Here is a 21,491-nt window from a genome sequence, read left to right as displayed (position 1 = left end):
TCACAATCAAATTTTGTGAAATATGTCAAAGTTTATGTGAACTCTTAGCAAAAGAGTTAAGCACTCTGTTTTGAAAATCTGTAATGGCAGATAATCTCCACCTGTCAGGTGGCAACATTTTGGGAAGGAGGTTTTCTTTCCCCCCAGTTCTTATTCTGTTCTCACCCCCTATCTTCTCCCATATACATAATATTATTTTTCAGGAAATACCAACAATCAACTAAAACAATAAAATATTAAAAACAACCTCAAACTCACCCACCTATAAGAGAACTGCAAAATATTTCACAAACAACCCCTACTTTAAGCCCAAACTCAAGAGCCCACTTTTCTAAACAGACAACTCTGAACAGTTTCCATACTGCACAATGTAATTTTACCCTAACTGGCTTACCTTCACAGCATTTTCTGGCCTAAAAAATATCAAGAATAAAAGTATTTCCATTATACTTTAATAGTTACTATACATGTTTAGCCATTCAGTTTTAAAAGAATCTTCCACCCACTGCCAAAAGAAAAAGGAGAGGGAGAACAAAAAAGAAATCCTACAAGAGTTTCAAATAAAGACTGGAAAAGGCACCAGGCAATCATGACCTTTTAAAAAAAAAAGTTGTCTGACAATTGTCTGTGAAGTTTTTTAATAGCATGAAAGCATTTCACCAGTTTGTGCTTTCCTTAATAAATTTCAAGTTCGGCTCTATAGTGCTCTCCTATGAAAAGCCACACACAAGAAAGTCTATGCACGAGCTGTAAGAACTAATAACATTTTACACAAACATTTGCTGGTAAAACGTGCTAACAGAAGAATTTTGTGTTATTTTAAAAGCTGCATAGTTTCACAATTGGATCACTTTTCATCTCACAGATTATACCCTGATTTGATGGAAATACTAGAAACAAATACATTTTACAAGCTATTTGTTTTTCTCAGTAATCACATATGAATATCAAGTACAAACTTACAAAATACCTTTTAAAATACTAATCAGAACTAGGGAGAATAATTTTACAAACTTATGAAGGCTCTAACTATGGTTAAAGAGCAGAAATTCAAAAGATTATCTTAATTGCCATGAACAAACAATAAATAGACTATCAGTATACATTTTCTTCTTAGTTTGAAACTCTCACTGTTTTTCAAAAAAAATTGCTTCTTCAGAAGTCATTTGGTAGAAATCAAAATGTGAAATACAGTAACTAGAAAATAACAGTTAAACAAAATTTCAATAATGCTCTTTTTTTCTCGGTAATAGCAAATTCTATAAATCAGTTTCATATGCTAGGAGCACTAAAATTCACAAGAAAAAATAATTAGCAGACACAGAAAGAAAACTTGCCCTTACCCCAATTCCCAAAGTACTTAACAGACAACCAGAAAGAGAATTTTAGATATTTCACTGCCATGGTATATAATCAATTAAAAAAACAAAAACCCCTAAAATTATGCATATCAAAATTAATCCTTTTTCATCCTTTTTATCAAATTAGTTCTCCTAGCCGATTAGCTAACAGTATATCATAACAACATTTTTATGGTATATTGGGAAATTATTACAATTTCTTAAATGCTAAAAAGGATCTTAATTTAATAAATACAAAATCCAGTTAAATAATGCTACTGTGTGATGGCACCCTCACAAATGTAAAACAGAAGTAGCTTTGACCACATTAATTTGATATTTTAAAGTCTTCAGATATTAATGAAAAAATATTTGGAGGAGATTTTAGGACTAGAGGCCTCTACTTTTCCCTTACATTAGTACTGAATTACCCAATATTTAAATTGCCACAGCACTTCTCCAAGGACTTAACATTCAGCAGCATAAAGTTGTTTCATAAAACAAAATTCTTCATATTTGAAAAATAAGCATGTTTTGCAGGAATAAGCAAACTTTTAAATCTGGTCAAGTTAAAATTGTATGTTTCCAATCAAATGTATATTCATATGTCTATTTGAATATATACACACCATCGACAACAAAAACTGAATGAAAAAAGAAATCACATACCAGATTACAACTGATTTCCTATGAATAACTTTTGAATATACAATAATATTTAAATTAAGAATTTTTAACAGTACTATATACTGCTACTTAGTATTTCTGGATTTACTTAGTTCAACTATAACATAACATTTTTATTCCAACAGTAGAGCGACCATGAACAGAAAATTTCGGGATTAATAATTTTCTATCAATTTCATGCATAAAGCTAACATATCTTTTGAGCTTCTCAATGGCTCAAAAATTAAATTGCTACTCTTATTAAGAAAACAAAACCACGAACAAAATTAGTTTTTCCCTGCTACTCCCCATGGATCTAAGTCCACACAATAATTCTTCCCAATCTGCAAAACAAAACAAAACAACACACAAATAGATAGGCTAAGGAAGAAAGATCAAAACAAAGAAACAAGTTAAAAAAAAAAAAAAAAATCCTCTTTCCCTTTAGCAATCAACAAAATAACAAAAAAGAAAAAGTGGAAAAGTCACCCAGAATATATGACCATGTAAGCATGGGCACTCTTGCAGAAAACCAAGTCTGCAACCCAAAGCCATGGGAAATTTAAATTAGAGCAAACAGCCACAATAGGCAGGGAAATCTGTATAGATAAAAAGGGACTGCTGAGGTTGCAGGTATACTACTAAAGATCTTTTGAGATTAGTTTTATTAACTTTAAAAAATAATAAACAATAACTGTATCCACATCATACATAAAAAAAATTAAGTTTTTTCCCCTTAAATCAAAATATACATATGTATGTGATATAGCTAAAGGAAGAAAAAGGATCCCCACTGCTAAATACTGAGAATCAGCAAATCAGAAATTTGTTTTACAACTCTATCTCCTTCTATACTTAAATAATGTTAAAAGCAATTGAAAAATTTAATGAAAGGAAGAAAAGTCAGAGATGAGACCCTTCACTGCTGATGTTAACTTAAGTGGTGGCAAAATCACACAGCTGAACACAACTCCTCTTTGACTAACTATAAAGAACTATATACCAAAGTTAGTTTAACCAAAAGTTGACAATTAGATGATCTGTGGTACAACCATTACATTTCCTGTGTTAAATCTGATAATAAAAGAAATTTCCCAAACTAGAACATCTCAAACAGAAGAATAAAGGGACTTACACAACAACCAAAGCAGTCACGGTATTAAGTACCAATACAAATAATCCACAACTTAAGACCTGATGGATTTTTTTACCAGTAACTCACCTATCTAGAACATTTAGGTTGAATATTATGTTTTTAGGGAAGTATTTCATATACGTAAAAAACAATCATACTAGATTCAAATAAGAATACCTTTATAGCAATACATAAGTTGTATTTATTCTCCCACAAAATTTATATAGTTTTTAAAGCAAACCCAAAAGGGGTGGGCTCGATACAGGGTATTGAATAAAGAACAAAATACTAATTATATGGGAGTGAGGTGATTTTTCAACAATGAAATTTTATTGACAATTAAAATCCTCCTTAAAAGTAGAAAGTAATGCTATTTCTAAATAAAACCACTGACAAAGTTCATTTTTGTTTAAATCAGACCATCTAACAATAAAAAATGGCTAGTGCGATACAAGGAGTTACAAGATTGATATGGTTGCACACCTTTTCTTTAAATAAAACCTTTCTTCAGTTAAATTTGCAAATTTATATTCTGAATTCCTCTCACCTGACTTTTCAAAGCCTAATTTTTGACTTACTTTAACAATTTTATTTATCAGCCATAACCAGTCTGTTTCCTACATCTTTAGAGTTTCTCATTAGCTAAAAATATAGAAAGAGTATTGAAAAGTCTTCTAGAAATTGGGGCTTTCCCTCCCTAGAGTAGGTAATTCTGTAACAGGCGCTAGTTACAAAGCAAAATCAGAAGTGACCTACGCACTTCAAGGGATTCCCAACAAAACAGTTTCTCTAAATGAGTAGCTGTAAACAGCATTCTTTCATCTTGAGGTAATTATAAGTTGACTATATATTTAAGCAAAAGCAGAAGGGAAGAGTAAAAATTTTTTTCCCATTATAGAATTATGCTGTCTTCCCTTAAAATGTATTTGCAAAAGATGGAGAGAGCAGATGCTCTCAAGTCCACCGTTAACTAATTTTCAAAACTATAATTATGAAATTCTAATGTAAAAATGTCATAGAAATAAAAGGTACACACATCAGACAAGATCCACTTTTAAATAACCCATTATTAGACTGCCTTTATACTTGAATCCAAACATGTATTACAAAAATAATTTTTATCCCCAGAATTACATCTCTATCCAGAGCTAATGCTGTTAGATCAAGATTCAAAAACTAAAAAACAAGTCATATCTATTCTTGTAGATTATTTTAAGTGTATCTGTATAATTTAAAAAGAAACTTACACATGGTGGATGCTCAATTAAAATATGCATTTCCTTATTATTAGCAGAATCAACAACAATCTGGCAAGTAACTCAAAATGCCAAAAACTTAACCATGACAATAACTTTAATTTATAACAAAACAATGCTTAAGAGATTAAAAACTTTTGGCTAAAAAACTTCCAATAAGTCAACACTTACTTAAGTGTTAATAACCAAGAGGAAATTAGCAAGAAATTAGTAAATTACCCTGAAATTAAATACAAATTTAGCAAAGTCTTAAAAACAGGATCAACTTAAGAGTCATGAATTTTCTGAGTAGCCTTTACTCTTATAAGGGGAAAAAAAGTAAATGTTCTCATTTCTGTACTTCTTTTGAAAAATGTTTGACAGTCTAATCGTATATAGTTCATATCAAATTCTACCTTCTGACCATACTATCTATAAATTATACTTATCTTCTTAGACAAGTGGTCTCTATACATAATAGATTATTTTTATAGCAAACAGCTATAAGAATTTTATATTCAAACACTCTTTACCCAGACATCAGGATTCAACTTCCTATGACCATTAGATAAGAATGAAAATCTTGCCATCTTATTTTATGCTTCTCCATTTCAAAAACAAACCAAAAAAAAGGCAGACCTGAAGATGTCTAATATTTTAATGGCAACAAAACTAAGTCATTAGTTCAATAAACATGCTATTTTCTTATAGCATGCTATTATCTTACATGCAATTTCCAACAAATTTAGTATATCTTATATGAAAATCAAATCAGTTTCTAAGAGAAACGTCAAAAAAAAAAAAGTAAAATTTAATTCTCTCCCTAGGTACTTATTACTGTTGAAAAGAAAAACTACTGTAAATGAATTTAGGCTAAAAGTCATAAGTTGACTTTGGAAGAATGCATAGCTAAGTTGCTGATCAACAATGAAATCACAAAAATTAGCGACATACAATACCAACATTCCAAAATGTTATTAAAATCCAACCCAAAGCTGCCTTCGCATTTCTGGGATTTCTAATGAGATTTTCAGTCTGCTGAACAATGGCCATAAAAGGCTTTCAAACTTCACTCCATTCACAAGTAAAGTTGAAATTGAACATTTTTATTTCTTCTCTCCCTATGACAACTTCACCATGGAACAGTGAATAACACAGCTCAAGTCATTATGCTAATTAGAAATTAAATAAAAAGATGCCCTCACAATAGTTAAGTGTAAGGTGACATGCTACAACTACAGACACAGTTCAAAAGCAGCTTTAGGGATTGTGTAGTGCACGCTTACAAAAGCTGAAAACATCAGGGAGGGAGCTCTTTGGTCCTCTCGGTTACCAGAACTCTACCATGTGGCCACTTTTCAATTATAAGGCAGAAATTAAACTATACATCCATAAGAAGTATGTCAAACAGCAACTCACTCTTACGACCTATTAGGCCGTAAGATTTCTCAAGAAATTATGACTTGGACTTCCTTCATGGCGCAGTGGTTAAGAATCCGCCTGCCAATGCAGGGGACACGGTTCGAGCCCTGGTCCGGGAAGATCCCACATGCCGTGGAGCAACTAAGTCCATGCGCCACAACTACTGAGCCTGCACTCTAGAGCCCACGTGCCTAGAGCCCGTGCTCTGCAACAAGAGAATCCACCACAAGGCGAAGCCTGCGCACCACAACAAAGAGTAGCCCCTGCTCACCGCAACTAGAGAAAGCCCGAGCTCAGCAACGAAGACCCAACGCAGCCAAATATATATAAATAAATAAATTTATTTTAAAAAAAAAAAAAAAGAACCTATGACTGACTGGTTATCTGATGAATGCAGAAAGGGGGGGAAAATACCACCTTGAAGATTTGAAGAGCATTAAAAGGAAAGTTTAATTTATTTATATTTCCAAACTAACAGAATGTGTTCCTTTTCTATGTTAAAAGGTGGTAAAGAACACAAGCTATGACGAGCCGAAGTTATATTTCAAGACATGCTCTACTTTCAACAGCCTTGCATAAAACACACATTTTAAGCAGCCGGTCATGTCCTTTGACTAACATACAACATCTGGTCCGTCTGAGAAAATTTTTCTATCTTCCATAAAGTTGCATGAAATACCCAATTTTTTAAAGGAAAAAAAGAGGAGACATATGAGCAAGAAATAGGCAGAAAATATTGGAATAAAATAATAACCAAGAAATCTTCCAACAGCATATGCAGAACATAAATACCCTTTCTCATTTAGGCTGAGGCGGTTTCTGAAAGGATATGCTATTAAAATGTTTAATCATACCCAGCCACATATTAAGCCATTAATTAAACATTAACGGTATCATATAGTTTTAGGGTTTTCAGCTTTTATTCTTCCTCCCTGCATTTAACCTGAACGTTAAATCCTATCCATTCTTCAAGACTGAGTTCAAAGAGTTACTTTTCAATTCACTCTTGTACTTTGCCTATCTGTAATAATCTTTTTTAAAAAGTCTATTACATTCATCTGGAAATGATTATGTATGTGCTAGGACATCTCTTGTATTTGTAGAAATGTATTTAACTCTGGTAATAGAGTGGACTTTCCATACTGTCATGCACTTTAAGGTTTCTAAAGGCAGGGACTACATAGCACTTCTTGAAACCCAACACCTTAACGGTATAGTGCCTGTACACTGTAAGCATCCAGGAAGTAATTGTTGGATTGATTTTAAGACTTCAGATTTAGGTTTTAACTAGTAGATCATAAAATGTCACCAAATAAAATAAAATTTATTCAAATAAAGTGCCATACTAGAGACATGTTGTTCAAAAGCAACTTGGGTTCACCAAAAAATCTGAGAACTTCTCATTTAAAAACACCACGTGGAAGTTATATGCCCATGCTTGCCACAGTGATAGTGAACTCATCCTGTAGTTAGGAGTTCTGTCAAAATATTTTCCTATTACATTAATTTAGTCTATCCACTGTCTCATTTTAGCTTATAACCTTAATGAAATAAAATTTATTATTTTCCCAATAAAGGAATTAAGTTACCCAAAGTCACAGGTAGTCAACTATGGAGCTGTAAAAGACCTAGTAGCCACCACTGAGAACCTATGTCCATTACCTCATTTCAGAAATAAACTTTAAACTAAGATTTGAGGGATGAGTAGGTATCAGCCAGGCAAGGTAGAAACTGATCCAGGCATATATAAAGACCCAGATCAAATAAAATATGAGGTATTTGGAAAACTGAAATTCAAGTAGGTAACCCACTCTACTCAAATTTTAATTACTTATCAAGTCTTGGTTGAGTGCCTTATAAATACCAGGGATTCAGCAATTGCCTCTAGATGAGTTCTTCAACTTCTGAAAATGTATCCAAAACTTTTATGTGCATATGTTTTAGGGGTGAAAGGGACATGACACAAAAACAGTTAAAAGACTTACTGCACTAAGTCGATAAAAGCCATAATTATACTTCAATTTCAATCAATTACTTCATGATTTTACTTTACTAAAGCCATAATTTCACTTCAACCTCATGTAGTACTATGTAAAGAGCACTATTCTATACGAAAAGGTAGAATTTCAATTAAATTCACCCAAGATTTGCTAGGTACCCACTATGTGCCAAATGCTGACAAACTATTATAAAAGAACGATGTACCCAACTGTACATACTGAAGGAGTTCTACATTAATGTAAAGTTCTACACTATAACAGTCACATACACTAGGAACTAACAGGTTTCTTCCACTTTTAAAAATGCTGAACTCTTCATTCTTTAAAAAGTATTTTCCTTTTAAAATTTGAACCTATTTAATTTTTTGCTAAATCTAAATCTTTCAAAATTACTAAATGAGAAAGAAACGGTAAGACCAGGAGTATAAGCATAGGTATAAAGCATGCTTCTGAAAGTGGACTTAGACTATAATACATTTATTTAAAATACATTTTAAAACTGTAACAATTATATTATTCATCAACTATTTAAAATTACTATTCATTCACTTCCAAAAAGTATTTGTTACATGCCTAATGTGTCCAGCTCAGATTAGTGTAGAAGACACAAAAATAGTCTATAGTCGTAGAAATGAGAAATATCTTTAGATACTATTATGGACTGATCTCCAGGATATACTGTTAAGAGATAAAAAACAAGGTAGAGCGAAGTGTAGATCATATGCTACTGTTTACTTCAAGAAGGGGGAGGGAGGATATGAAGATATATACATATTTGCTTATATATTTTTTAATGTAAGGACAAACTATCAATTTTCTCTTAACAGTTACCCTAAGAGGAAGGGTGGGAACAGGATGAAGACTTGACAGAAGGTAGACGTCTCTGAATATTTTTTACCTTGTCTTATTGATTTGAATTTGGAACATTCTAAATATTTTACATAATTATGAAACAAACTGAATTTTTAAAAGGTAAAACTAAATATTAACATATGAAAAGCAAAATGAACCATCTATGTGTCTAGCTGATAGCACAATCACAGGGAGAGAAACCTGAATTTAATTAAGCTTCTAGCTCTAACTACCAATTCATAGGAAATACAGGGGACAGTGGAGTATGTTAAACAGTATCACAAAATTCAAACTCAGGGAATTCTAGAGGATAAACAATCCAGTTAGTATAACAATTAAGTTATAAAGAAGAAAGAAAACACATAGAAGAAAGATAAAGGAGGAACCTAAGAGTAAAGGACATAAGTTACCACCCAACTGCAATAAATAGATCTGATTCAAATAAACTGTAGGAAAAAAAAATTAAGAGCCCATCAGGGAAATCTGAAGGCTGAAATCTGAAGGCTGGTTATTTAATGATAGAAGAATTATTGGTAATTTGTTTAGGTGTGATAATAATATGATTGTTTCTTAAAAAGAAAACTTATGTTTTAGAAATACATATTGAAATGAATGTATATGTATATAAATAAATGAATGAAATGACATGATGACTGTGATTTGCTTCAAAATAATACAGGAACATGGAATTACATATGAGAAAAGATTGGTCATAAGTTGATAATTGTTGAAGCTGGTTTATGGAACAGTGAGACCATTACGACATTCCAGTTTTGTATACTTTAAAATTTCCATATGGGCTTCCCTGGTGGCGCAGTGGTTGAGAGTCCGCCTGCCGATGCAGGGGACACGGGTTCGTGCCCCGGACTGGGAAGATCCCACATGCCGCGGAGTGGCTGGGCCCATGAGCCATGGCCGCTGAGCCTGCGCGTCCGGAGCCTGTGCTCCGCAACGGGAGAGGCCACAGTGAGAGGCCCGCGTACCACAAAAAAAAAAAAAAAAAAAATTTCCATAGTTAAAAATTAACAAAGATTTAACAATTACTCCGAGAGCTAATGATATCCCTTCCCTCTGCAGGAAAATAAGTTGGTGATTATTCATGTATAACTCCTATAGCACTTATTCCCATCATTTGGCTGTCATATACAATAATCCTTCCCAAACTAGAGATCACCGTCACAAATTAAAAAACATGTTCATTTCCTTTGGTGCATCTTTTCTTCAACCAAGAAATCTGTCTTTCTAATAAATGAGAATTGTAAGACACTCCTACTGGGGATAATAAACTAAAGAAAGTAAAGGGTAAGAATTTTAAAAGGAAGACAAATGACAGAGCAGGTATCATTTACATAAAGAAGCGTCAGGAAAGAGTAAAGAAAGTGAAGCAAATGAAGTTTGTTTCTAGACTTTAGAAATAAACTCCTACACCCATCAGCAGCAAGGGCTGGGTCATATGTAACAGGTACTGAAGCCCTGTGTTTTGGCATGGATTTGTTATAAGCAGAGCCCTCATCATAAAGCTGTATATACTGAGGAAAGCTAGGCTGAGCACACTACCTAAGTGCTACATCACCAAGGCCCCCATGGAACCCAAGGAAGCTAATCGACAGCTTCAGATCATAAAATCAGAAAAGTATCAAACATTTAGAGGAAGTAAAAAAGAGGGAAAAAATGTCTCCTGGTTGTATATTATCTACCTGATCGTGTATTCTAATTGTGTATTAAAGCAAAACAAACATTTACGCATCTCACTGAAACTGAAGTAGTGCGAAAGAACCTCACATTTCCACAGAACAAGAGTGGTGCTGCACTCATTACTACAAATTTAACAATGGAAAATATGGATGTACTTACATAGTCCTTCAGATCTTCACGTACTACCTCAAATTCACTAATCCTATTTTTTAAAAAGTTTTAAGTTTTCAACCACAACTATCCCCAGAATTTTGAGAGACTTAACTCCAATGGTTAAGAAGAGACTTCCATAAATTACTTAAGCTTCTTATTATATTTTGTCTCTTCAATGAAACACCAAGCCACTTAAGGCTAAAACTATGTCTTTTACCACTTTAAATCCCCTCTATGTATTCTACATAGAGTAGATGCTCAATAAGTGTTTGATCATTTAGCAGTTAATGAAAAACAAAGTAATATATATGGCAAAGAATTACTCTAAATAGTATTAAAAAGGCTTCTGAGGAAAAGACCTGTCCTCAAGGAGTTGCTAATCTCTTCTCTTATATTATATTGATATTTCAAATATGCCACAGTTTGAGGGGTTTGCGGAGGAGGGGGAGCAGTACACAAAATCATAATTTTTGCTGTTTAACAATCATCATTTCAGAAGTATGCCAGAATTTCCACAAACTTCCACTGACATGAAAAAATCTTTTCTCTAAAGACTATTATACAAACTGAACCAGATCTACCCCCAGGTCTATTTATGAATGGGATAATAATGATTAGAAAGTAACAACACACTCAAATAGGCATCAGTACTGAATATATTGCCTATTAACTAGAAAAAAAATAGGATTATGGCATTAGTAGATCAAGGAGCACAGAGTAGGGATAAATTTCAATATGGATAGTAGGAACATACACTGACTGTTTGGAATCAAGAATTACTTAGAATTACTTAGGTCTTAAATATATATTTTTACCAATATTGCTAAGAAATAACAAAGAGTCTACCAGTAAATCAAATAGAAATGTGCAACATGACAAGTAATCATAAAAACCACTGCAGTTAATTGGAACCCTCATACATTACTGATGGGGATGTATAATGGTGCAGCCACTGTGGAAAAGTTTGGCAGTTCCTCAAAAAGTGAAACAGAGAAATGCCAGTAATCATATTCCTAGTTTATACCCAAAACAAGTATTCAAGTAAATACCTGTACATGAATGTCCAGAGTAGCACTATTCATGACAGCCAAAAGGTAGAAACACAAATGTCCATCAACAGATAAATGGATAAACAAAATGCAGGTATACAATAGAATATTATTCAGCCTTAAAAGAGGAATGAAGTACTGATACATGCTACAATATGCATAAGCCTCCAAAACATTATGCTAAGTGAAAGAAGCTAGACACAGAAGGTCACATACTGGATGATTCTATTTACACGAAATATCCAGAATAGGTAAATCCAAAGACAGAAAGCAGACTTGTGCTTGTCAGAGTCTGGGGCAGGAGGTTATGAGGAGTGACTGTTCAATCGGTGCAGGGTTTCTTTTGGATGTGGTGAAAACATTTTGGCGTTTCCCTTGGATGTGATGAAAATGTTTTGGAACTAGATATAGGTAATGGTTCTACAACATTGTGAATGTATTAAATGCCTCCAAATTGAACCTTTAAAACGGTTAATTCTGTGTTAATTTCACCTCAATAAAAAATAAACAAATAATCCCCCCAAAACACAGTTCAAGAACAGCCATGCTTCTTATTGTCTATAACATAAAATACTAAAATTGTTTTCCAGAGATTTCTCTATATACCTGATTACCAACTTTTTCTTCATTCCTAAAAGCCATACCTAAGTCCATCATTCTCTTTCCTCTAGAATCCTCATCTCCATATGGCTCAGCTACCCTTAACCCCATCCTCACTACCCCTCATCAATCCCTTTCATTTTGCCTTGAGAAATCCTACTTACATTATGAGCCACCATCCAGTTAACCTGCTCCTCTTTCTGTGGAAAGATAAGCTTTCTTTTCAATTTATCAAGCTTTTCAGTATGTATATGTGAAATAACAATAAGATATCCAAATGGAAATATTTGGCACGGTGGACATAGAGAACTTGAATTCAAGAAAAGTCGCTGATCATCATGAACACATTAGTATTTGATGAAACTAGGTGTCATGTTACGGGAAGGCAATTTAGAGAAGGAATAGGCTAAATGATTGTTTTGACATTCTGTAATGTTTTGCCTAACCCTGGATCTTTTGGTTTCTGTCACCCTGCCCCAGGTATTACTGGAAAAAGTTATGAAACCCTTCAGAGTGAGTTCATTACAAGTTCACATTGTTTCAATTTTGATTGAATACTACTTTTAAGCAAGGCTTTTATTCTCTTATTGTTGATTTGTTAGCATAATGATTTCCAACCTATGAGCTTCAGACTCCTGGGAGCTGGAGAATTAGTTATCACAATGGGTGGCCAGAGGCATGCTTTATATAAGGTCATATATGCTGCAGACAGGCCTTATACAATATTTTTCAAATGTGTAGACAATGTTGTGGTTAATAAAATACAAAGTCATGTATGAGTGTACTGAATAGCTTTTTGCTAATATGCATTTTCTCAATTAACAAATACTAAAAATGTAACTATAGTTATGTGGGGCAGGGGGTCCACAAATTTTTTTGAAGTTAAAGAAGTTGTCATCTTCAACATATTGGGATCCACTGCCTAACAGTATTCCCCATAGCACCTAAACATCTTTCCCACACTCTAAGCCTCTAAGTATCCCCTGCCCAATTCCAGACCCACTTCCACTTTCATTTTCCCAAGAAAATCAAACACATCCTTATACATTCCCTCATCTACCTCAATCCATCTGAATTTATTCTTTCTCCTCCACCTCTATAAATATTTGGTAATTTAGCAATTAAATGTCTCTTCCCTTTTAAGACTAATTCAGACAATATACCTGAGCCCATCTCTTATTTGCCTCCCTTACCCCAATCCACCAAACAGGTTTAATCTCTCCTTCAAGAGATTTTCCCCTTCCACCTAAAAACATTATCAACTCTCTCTTATTCTGACAAAACTTTACTTGATTCTGCTCTATGTTCTAGCTACTATCCTATTTCTTTTCTTCCTTTTGGTGTCAAATTCTCAGAGCTGGCCTACTACAGCCTGAGCCAGACACCTGGCTTTGTAAATAAGATTCTGTTGAAATAGCCATCTCATTTTTTCAGATATCATGGCTGCTTTCCTACAACAAGGGCAAAGTTAAGTAGTTAGGCGATCCTATGGCTTGGAAACCTAAAGTATTTCCTACCTGGCTCTTTAAAAAGTTTGTCAATCTCTGGGGCTCCAAAACATGATCTATATTCAATATCAGCATTTTCTTTTGAGGACAAGTGGGTGCCATTAAAGGTTTTGGATCAGCAGTAAAGTACTGAGTAAAGGGCATTTCAAGACTACCAACTTAACAACAGCATACAGGGAAGATATAAAAGATCATTTAGGAAAATATTGCAAGAGACTACACATTAAGCATAAAGGGAGAAAAATAAAAGGGACTTTTTAAAAGGATAAGCATCAATACTAGATGACTACATGTGACAGAGACAAAACTAACACCAAAATTTCAATTCTTGATTATGTGGCTCTCAAGAATTTGCATTCTCTCCTACAGTCTACTGTAGACTTACAGCTCTTCATAGTTTCCTACATTACTGATTATGGAGTTCCTAAAAATCTTAATACTAATTCCATATCTTCTGTATACCAGGCATTCCCCATGCTTGCTATATGGCTACCTCCTGGGTAAGCAAATCACTTAGGAAGAGGCAGAACCAACAGAGTTGGCCAAATAAGAGCATAGGGCCAATGTCAGAGTTGGATGGAGTACTCACCTGTGGTACCAAGCAGAGAGAGAGGGGAACTAAGATTTCAGGTCCAGAACTGGCTCTAGCCAAACAGGAAGAAGCAGTTATGAATTTGCTTATAGCAGAAGCAGAGTGTCTTTGATATCCTGACATACTTTTCTGATGTTCAGACAGACCACCATTAAAGTGGCCATTGGTAAAAGAGTCTCATGAAAAACAAGCCAAAAAACAAGACCAAAAGGTGAGGAATTAAATGGAGCAGACCCTAATGGTCTTTTGTTTAGGAAAAGCAGTCTTCCTTATTAAAGATGATACTACTTTTCATAATGGCCAATATGATACTAACCTTCATTAAGAGAATTTTCACACCCCACAAGATTGAGAAGGATATCGTCATCTTTATCATCAACTTCACATCCCAGCAGCATCCAGCTTTCCACATTATCGCTTTCTGAAATGGTGCTCTCTTCCTCTTCACTTGAACTGACCTCTATAATCATGACCTCTTGGATTGTACCTGATCTCTCTCCAGGTTTAGTCTTCTCAATATCCCTCTTGCATTTCTTATCTGCCAACTCATTAGAATGACGAAAAGCAGGAGGACCTTGGGTTCTTTCTTCTGCATGGACTCTAAAATTCTTTCTTTTACATTTATAAATACTATCTTCATCAGACAGTGTGATGACCTCTGACCCATCTGATAGCTGGATGACCTCACTATCTGAAAGGATAATTAAGTTCTTCTGATTTGGTTTACTATTGAATGATTCAGAATTCCCAGAGTTCTTCTCTTCATGTTCTCCCTCTTTGATGACATTATCAAGATCTTGGGCATAATGAACTTGGCTGTAGAGCTGAAATTCCACCTCACTATCAACACTCAGTTCACTAGATGACTCTTCACGATAAAGGTCATCTTCATATGCTTCTATGGTCTCATAACCACCAAACATCATGGAAAGTCAGTAACCTTGATGCTGTAAAACAGAAAGTCATAGAAAGAATATATTTTAACAGCTCAGATCATGCCTGTTTAGTGCATAATGATATCACCTCTTAGAGCTAACTTCTGTGAAGGCCATCATTTTTCTCAATGACATATTAAAATACCTTTTTCTCTTAGAGTAGTACCATTTTTCAAGATTTTCTAAATTGTTATGACACACTCTAATAATGCCCAGCCCCTCCCAAATGAAAATTACTGCCAACAAACTGAGTTACAGTTATTAATGGAAATGTTATATTTCACAAGTATGTTAGAAAAGAAAAACAGGTTGAGATCCACTGTTTCAGACACCGATCACTTTTTCTCCACAATGTTAAAAATCACAAAAATATTTTAGGTCATTCTCACTACTATTCCATCCATTCTTCATCTTTTCCCTGGCTCTGGTTCTGTATCTCATCTTTTCTGGTATACATTCTCACACAGGAATATTACTTCAATTATGACTAAAATCCACAAAAGGACATAATTATCATATTTACTGTTTGGTGTATATTTGTCTTCTCAATTAAAAAATTAATCTCCAGGCCTTCTGATCTTTGACCAAAAGAATACATAAAAATAGCTGACAAACTTAGTTTATTTCTGTACCTATAAAGATATGTATGAAATACAAACTAACTGAAGACCTAAAATAGAGGTAAAACTCAGCTTTAGGAGCACTTTACTCCTACTGTGAGCACAGTAAATCCTGCTCATCCTTCAACTCTGTTTAAATATCACTTCCTCGGGGAAGCTTTCCTTGACCCACCAAACTGTCGACCCTTTATAGGTTTCCATAGCACTTTACATTTCAAGACATTCACATTTCTAATTACTAGTGCAATGTAAATTTCCCACAAGCACAAATCACATACCCCAGGGGGGCAGGAACTATATGCACTTTGTTAAACAATGGATCACCGAAACCAAGCAGAGTAACTGGCATTTAGTAAGACCTCTATAAAGGTCTGCTGAACTAACAAATGAATAAATAAATGAATAATATCGTCAGGTATTTGTTCTAAAGCCCTAATAAATCTAATTATGTGTCTAAAATATGAAAATTATGATGAGATGAATTTCGTAGTTGTCTCCAACTATTTCAAAGATTCTCATATCATCAACCAAAAATCTACACAGATGTTTCAATTAGGTACTAATGGAACACTGATCAAAATGAGAGTGCTGGAAAAAAACTCATTTTTGTTTAAAAAAAAATCAGGCACAGTATAGAGAACAATTAAAAATGACAATTTATTCTTTCTACTCTACTTTTAGCTATACAGATACAATTTAGAAAGACTAGTTGTTTTCTTAGTTTATCAATTCTCTGCCCAAAATGTCGGGGTACTTTTGGTGATACAACCTGCTGACTCCAAAAATCAAATGAACAAGAGCCAAAAATGTACTACACTCATGCTGGAGTTTCTTGTTTTACAGAAATAAAGAAACCAACTTTTGTTGTACACCTTAAACTTACACAATGTTATATGTCAATTATATCTCAATAAAGCTGGGGGGAAAAAGATGATTAAAAGTTCTGAGTTAACAATATTGTATATACGAAATCTGCTAAGAGAGTAAATCTTAAATGTTCTAACCACACACAAAAAAGGTTAAGATGTGAGGTGATGGATGTGTTAACTAACCTTAATGTGGTAATCATTTCACAATATATACATATATCAAATCATCATGTTGTACACCTTAAACAATGTTATTTGTCAATTATATCTCAATAAAGCTGGGGGGGAGACCCAACTTTTAATGCCTTTTTTTCCTTCTAAAAGGTACAATATACCTGTTCCCTTTTTGCACTGCCCTTCAGGTTGCTATGCTGTTGTCATACAAGTTGAATGTGGCTGTCTGAAAAGTAATGCTCATAGCATTTATCAGTTTATATTGAAATGTTAGCTTCAGAGGAATACAAATAAAAGATGAATCCTTTCCTTTTTATTTAATAGGTAAATTAATTCTAAAAGAAGTCAAAGGAATTATGCTTCCTTCAAAATCCTCACTGGATCCATCTTGAGGATCCAGTGTGGACTTAAGATAAAACATAATTCCGGTGCAGCACAGAAAAAATTAAAGAGCTAAATTACAGAGTTACAAATTTGTACTACTCTTGGAGCCATCCCAAAGGAAAGGGATTAAGAAAAGGGCCATAGGCACACCTGTGAATGTATGCCAAAAATAAACTACAGAAATAAAATAAAAACAGACTTCCTTGGGTCTAAGGGTTTATCTCTTCCCCTGAAATGTAGAAAAATGAATTTAACAATTTAGCCCCTATGGCCTTTAAGAGGATTTTGTCCCTTCTGTACTGAAAATTGTGCTCAGCATAACCGGCTCTTCTATTTATGTAGTTTATGTATGCCAGAGCTACGGTCTGCCTGAGGCTGTTTTGGTTTATGTTACTACTTTAATCACATTCAAACGCATTTAGTTAACTTTTTAAATTCATACTCCAAGGATGAATATGAAAAAAATATATATGTATATAACTGTCTTGATTCAGAAGGACTTCTCAGCTTTTTGATCATTGTACACAATTCTCAAGCATACTTAATTAGATAACATAAAGTTTCTATGAGAGTCACAAAATTTTAAATCTGGAAGAGACCTTTCAGATTATCTCATCAACCTCCTCAATCTACATATAAGGAAACTGAGGTCCAAAGAGATAAGGAGGCCTATCCAAAGTTATTTAGCTGGTTAAGAACACAGCTAAAACTGATTCACATTTCCCTGATTAAAAAAATAACAATCATCATTTCGAATAAAGATTAAAGAAAAAACAAAAACCTTCCTTCAAAACTAAATTTGCAGTGGCTCTAACACCTAAATTTACCTAACAAATATCCATTTTATTTCCGTGGAGTTTAAAAACTATAAAAGAGGCATTTTAATTGGAAAGAAAAGCATACATTTGAATTTGTCAGTTTACCATCCAAGAGCTTCCCAAGTTGGTACACAAAGGCTATAGCAATGCCATGACCAAAAAAGATGGCTCTTATATAAGAACTTAAAATATCAGTTTGGGAATAAAACTTCTCTGAAGAATTTAAATGGCTTAACAAATATAAAACAGCTATAGAGAATAACTGCAAAGGCGCTCGCTGTTCAAAAGTGAGAGCAGAATTCATTCACTGATTTTTTTTAAACTAGACAACTTAAGGCTTATTTAAGCTTTCAGATTTTATTATACAATCTTTAAAGAGAACATTTCTGCTCTAACAGTCTACCAACTGGTCATTTCAGTCCTTGTGCTCTTATTTCTCTTCAAAGAACTTTTAGCCTAGATATTTCTTTTTGATGAGATAGTTATCCATCTCAAGGAAATTTAAATCAAATTCACAGCTTGATATCAAGCCTAGTTTTCTTTAGAACGTGATTAACAGTTTAATTTCAAATTAAAATTTCTGACTTAGTGAGCCATCCTGATAGTGACAGATTTGAAACACTACTGACTCTAGTGTTAAAATTTCTGCCCACTCTTCGAATGGGGCTTTCAATTTGAAGTAAATCAAACTGGGACAGAGAATTCAAATGTGGGAAACAATGGTCACAAAAAAATTCAGACAGAATACAAGATGCTGGTGGGAGAAAATAATGCTAAATTTATTCAGACAAGTCCAGCTGTTCCTGACATAAAGTCTTTATAGAGTAACTAATCCTATCTCAAAACACTTCCTTCACCTTTCCCTCAGCGCTTTTTCCTGTTATTACACAGTATCTTATCCTTGAAGCTATTGTACAATCCTCACTTCCACTTCTTCCTCGGTTTATTCCCCACCCTCAGACTCTCTTGAAAACATCAATACTGAATTATCCCCAAAGCACAATACCGTCTGAAATATACACACAGTCGAAAAATTCAAAACACAACAGAGTTTTGGAAGGAACCTGAAAGTCATTAAATTAAACACTCATTTTATACACTGAGAAATGGGCTCTGAGAAGCTTACTTATTCATTGCGCATAAAAGATCTCCTAATTCAACCCCGTAATCTGAAATCAAGGTAAATACAGCCTGAAGAGATTTCTGGAGTCACCAACGCGAGTTGGTGGTGGAGCCCCGGCTAGAACGCAGGCCTGCTGACTCTCCACTCAGCCAGTTTTCCCACTACATCTGCAACTCTTAAAGTTGAAGTTAACTGCCGGCTACGATGTGAAGGATAAAGGGAATCAGCGAACACAGTCCAAGTCTCCTTGTTTTACGTGGGGAAAGGGGCCCATCTCCCGAAATTTTTCTGTCCCCACAGCTGCAGCTGCTGCTTCTGACTGCTGACGCTGGATTAGGCCCAAGACTGTTCGGTCCTCAAAGGCCGAGCCCTCTTCGCGTTTAAATGACTGACCGGCTTTCCTAATAGACAGGGGAACCTCGGGGGTGGGGGTTGGAGGTAAAATAGGCAGAAACGCCACTCCTCACCGAGGCCATGGGCGCCCAGCCATTTTTGAACCACGGCCTCAGGCCTTGGAGGGGCAGGGAGAAGCCCAGCCGGTCCGCGGAGTCGCGTGGAAAAGAGCTCGACTGAGAGGCCACGAGCCGAGCCCCGCCACGAGTAAGGGACACAGGGGGGACGCGGAGGCCGGCGAGGGGACACGCGCTAGCTCCACAGCCCAGCGGGCGAGGCGGAGGGCGGGCAGGGGTCCCCCGGCCGCAGTCGGCTCGGGGTCCGTCACACACATACTCACTGCCGCGGCTGCGACCAGGAAGCACCAACCAGGAACCAAAACGCGTAGAGGGACGGGGAGGGGCGAGGACAAATGAGGTAAGAAAACCGCGTCCGCGCGAACCCGGGAGAAGGGAAGGCACTTCCGGGGAAAACACAGCTCCCGGGAGTCGTCTTCCGTCCCGCCCACCCACCAGGCCTTCTGTACGCATGCGTAACAACTATTAACCCTTTCCTTTCCCCTTGATGTGCCTGTCTTGCTCTGGTCCTTCCCCCCAACGGCTTCTTTCACAGATATTTAAGCTGCATCTGTGACAGAGGACACCATGTTTGAATGACTTGCACAGAAGATATGCTACTTACCGAGCAAAACCGGGGAGAGTTAGCGCCTTTCTGTGCTGGCGAGAAAAACTACATCTACCATGATGCTCCGGGGCGAAGTTTAGCCCGCGCTCCGCCTCCTTTCCCCCTGACCTCGGAGGACATCCTCCATGTGCCACGTGGCGCGGGAGCGGAGCCGAGACCCAGCAAGGGGACGAGGACCGGTGCGGCAGACGGCTTGGCTGGTGTACTCGGGGAATCCCAGCGAGGGAGAAGCCTCTTTGAGAGCGCCTGGTTTAGATCCTTCTCTCGAGCTAGGTGACCTTAGGCAGGTCCTTCCCACCTCTAAGTTGAAGGTAAACTTAGTTTACACTGGGGCGCTTCCGGCTCCTTTTTTCCCCTAGAATACAAGACAACAGATTTAACTCTTTGTGAACCTGGAAGAGCTGAACTCTTGCGAAAGATTGAAGTCAATACTGGTCCTTTGGAAGCCTCCGGAGGCTACAGATTGTGTTGGAAGCCCCTGGCTTCGGTTCCTCGTCTCACACCTTATTTTAACAGTAATACTAAACCCAACTGTACATCTTTATCAATTCGTCGGCCCTTGGCAACAGTCTTGAAAGATGTTTGACATTGATTATTTTTGCCAACATTTATCGAACATGTGTTTAAGAGCCAGGCAGTGCTAGCAATTGCGAATATAGTGGTAAATGTTTTAAAGTCTCTGGTCTCATAGAGCTAGAGTCTACCTGAGAAAGCAGAATACAGATAGTTTGCTTATATCTAAGAGTTTGACCGGAAAAATAATTAGAAATTTTAGTTAGCATTATGGTAAGTGCTAGGAAGGAGGACAAGATACAATGAAAAGGTAAAATTGGAGGACCCGTTTTGCAGAGGAGGAAACAGGCTAAGAAATGGGCCACAGAAATTACTAGATTGTTTATTAGGTAATGTGTATTGTGTAAAACAAATGTTATCTTAAAAATAATAATATACTGAACATTTATCAAGTGCCAGGCTTACTCCTATAAATTTACTATGTATAAACTTTAAAATTTTAACAACGCTTTGAGGTTGAGAGTTTTTAAAAAAGGAAATAGATTCAGAGGTTAAGTAACTTGCCCAAGGCCACAAGGCCAGGAAATGCTCCCAATTACTATGCCCAGTGCTCTCACTATTACTCCTGCATTCAACAAAGATTTGCTATGTTCCCATGCTCAAAATGCTTAGGCACCCCCAACAGGTTATGTCATAAAACCTAGAATTCTTTGGATGTCGTAAAGAACACT

At 35.6% G+C, this 21,491-nt stretch overlaps 1 protein-coding gene across 5 annotated transcripts in view; it reads right to left on the bottom strand.

Moving 5' to 3' along the window:
- Window positions 1–20,025, bottom strand: part of ZCCHC7 (zinc finger CCHC-type containing 7) — a 248,461-nt gene extending 228,436 nt beyond the window's left edge. Inside the window, exons 1-2 of one of the 5 annotated variants that reach the window (XM_004271449.3) lie at window positions 19,900–20,025; window positions 14,564–15,194 (exon numbers count right to left, since the gene is read on the bottom strand). In XM_004271449.3, coding sequence (XP_004271497.1) covers window positions 14,564–15,173 — 610 coding nt within the window. In that variant the 5' untranslated portion in view covers window positions 15,174–15,194; window positions 19,900–20,025. Of the gene's footprint in view, window positions 1–14,563; window positions 15,195–19,173; window positions 19,573–19,637 lie in introns of those variants that run through there. The other 4 variants (XM_012533635.3, XM_033431122.2, XM_033431123.2 and 1 more) reach the window with 4 other exon arrangements.
- Window positions 20,026–21,491: the final 1,466 nt, after the last annotated feature.

Source organism: Orcinus orca, chromosome 6 (assembly GCF_937001465.1).
Source record: "Orcinus orca chromosome 6, mOrcOrc1.1, whole genome shotgun sequence".
Lineage (NCBI taxonomy): Eukaryota > Metazoa > Chordata > Mammalia > Artiodactyla > Delphinidae > Orcinus > Orcinus orca.
The sequence above is the reverse complement of the archived record's forward strand: the minus strand, read 5'-3'. Positions and strand labels throughout refer to the sequence as shown.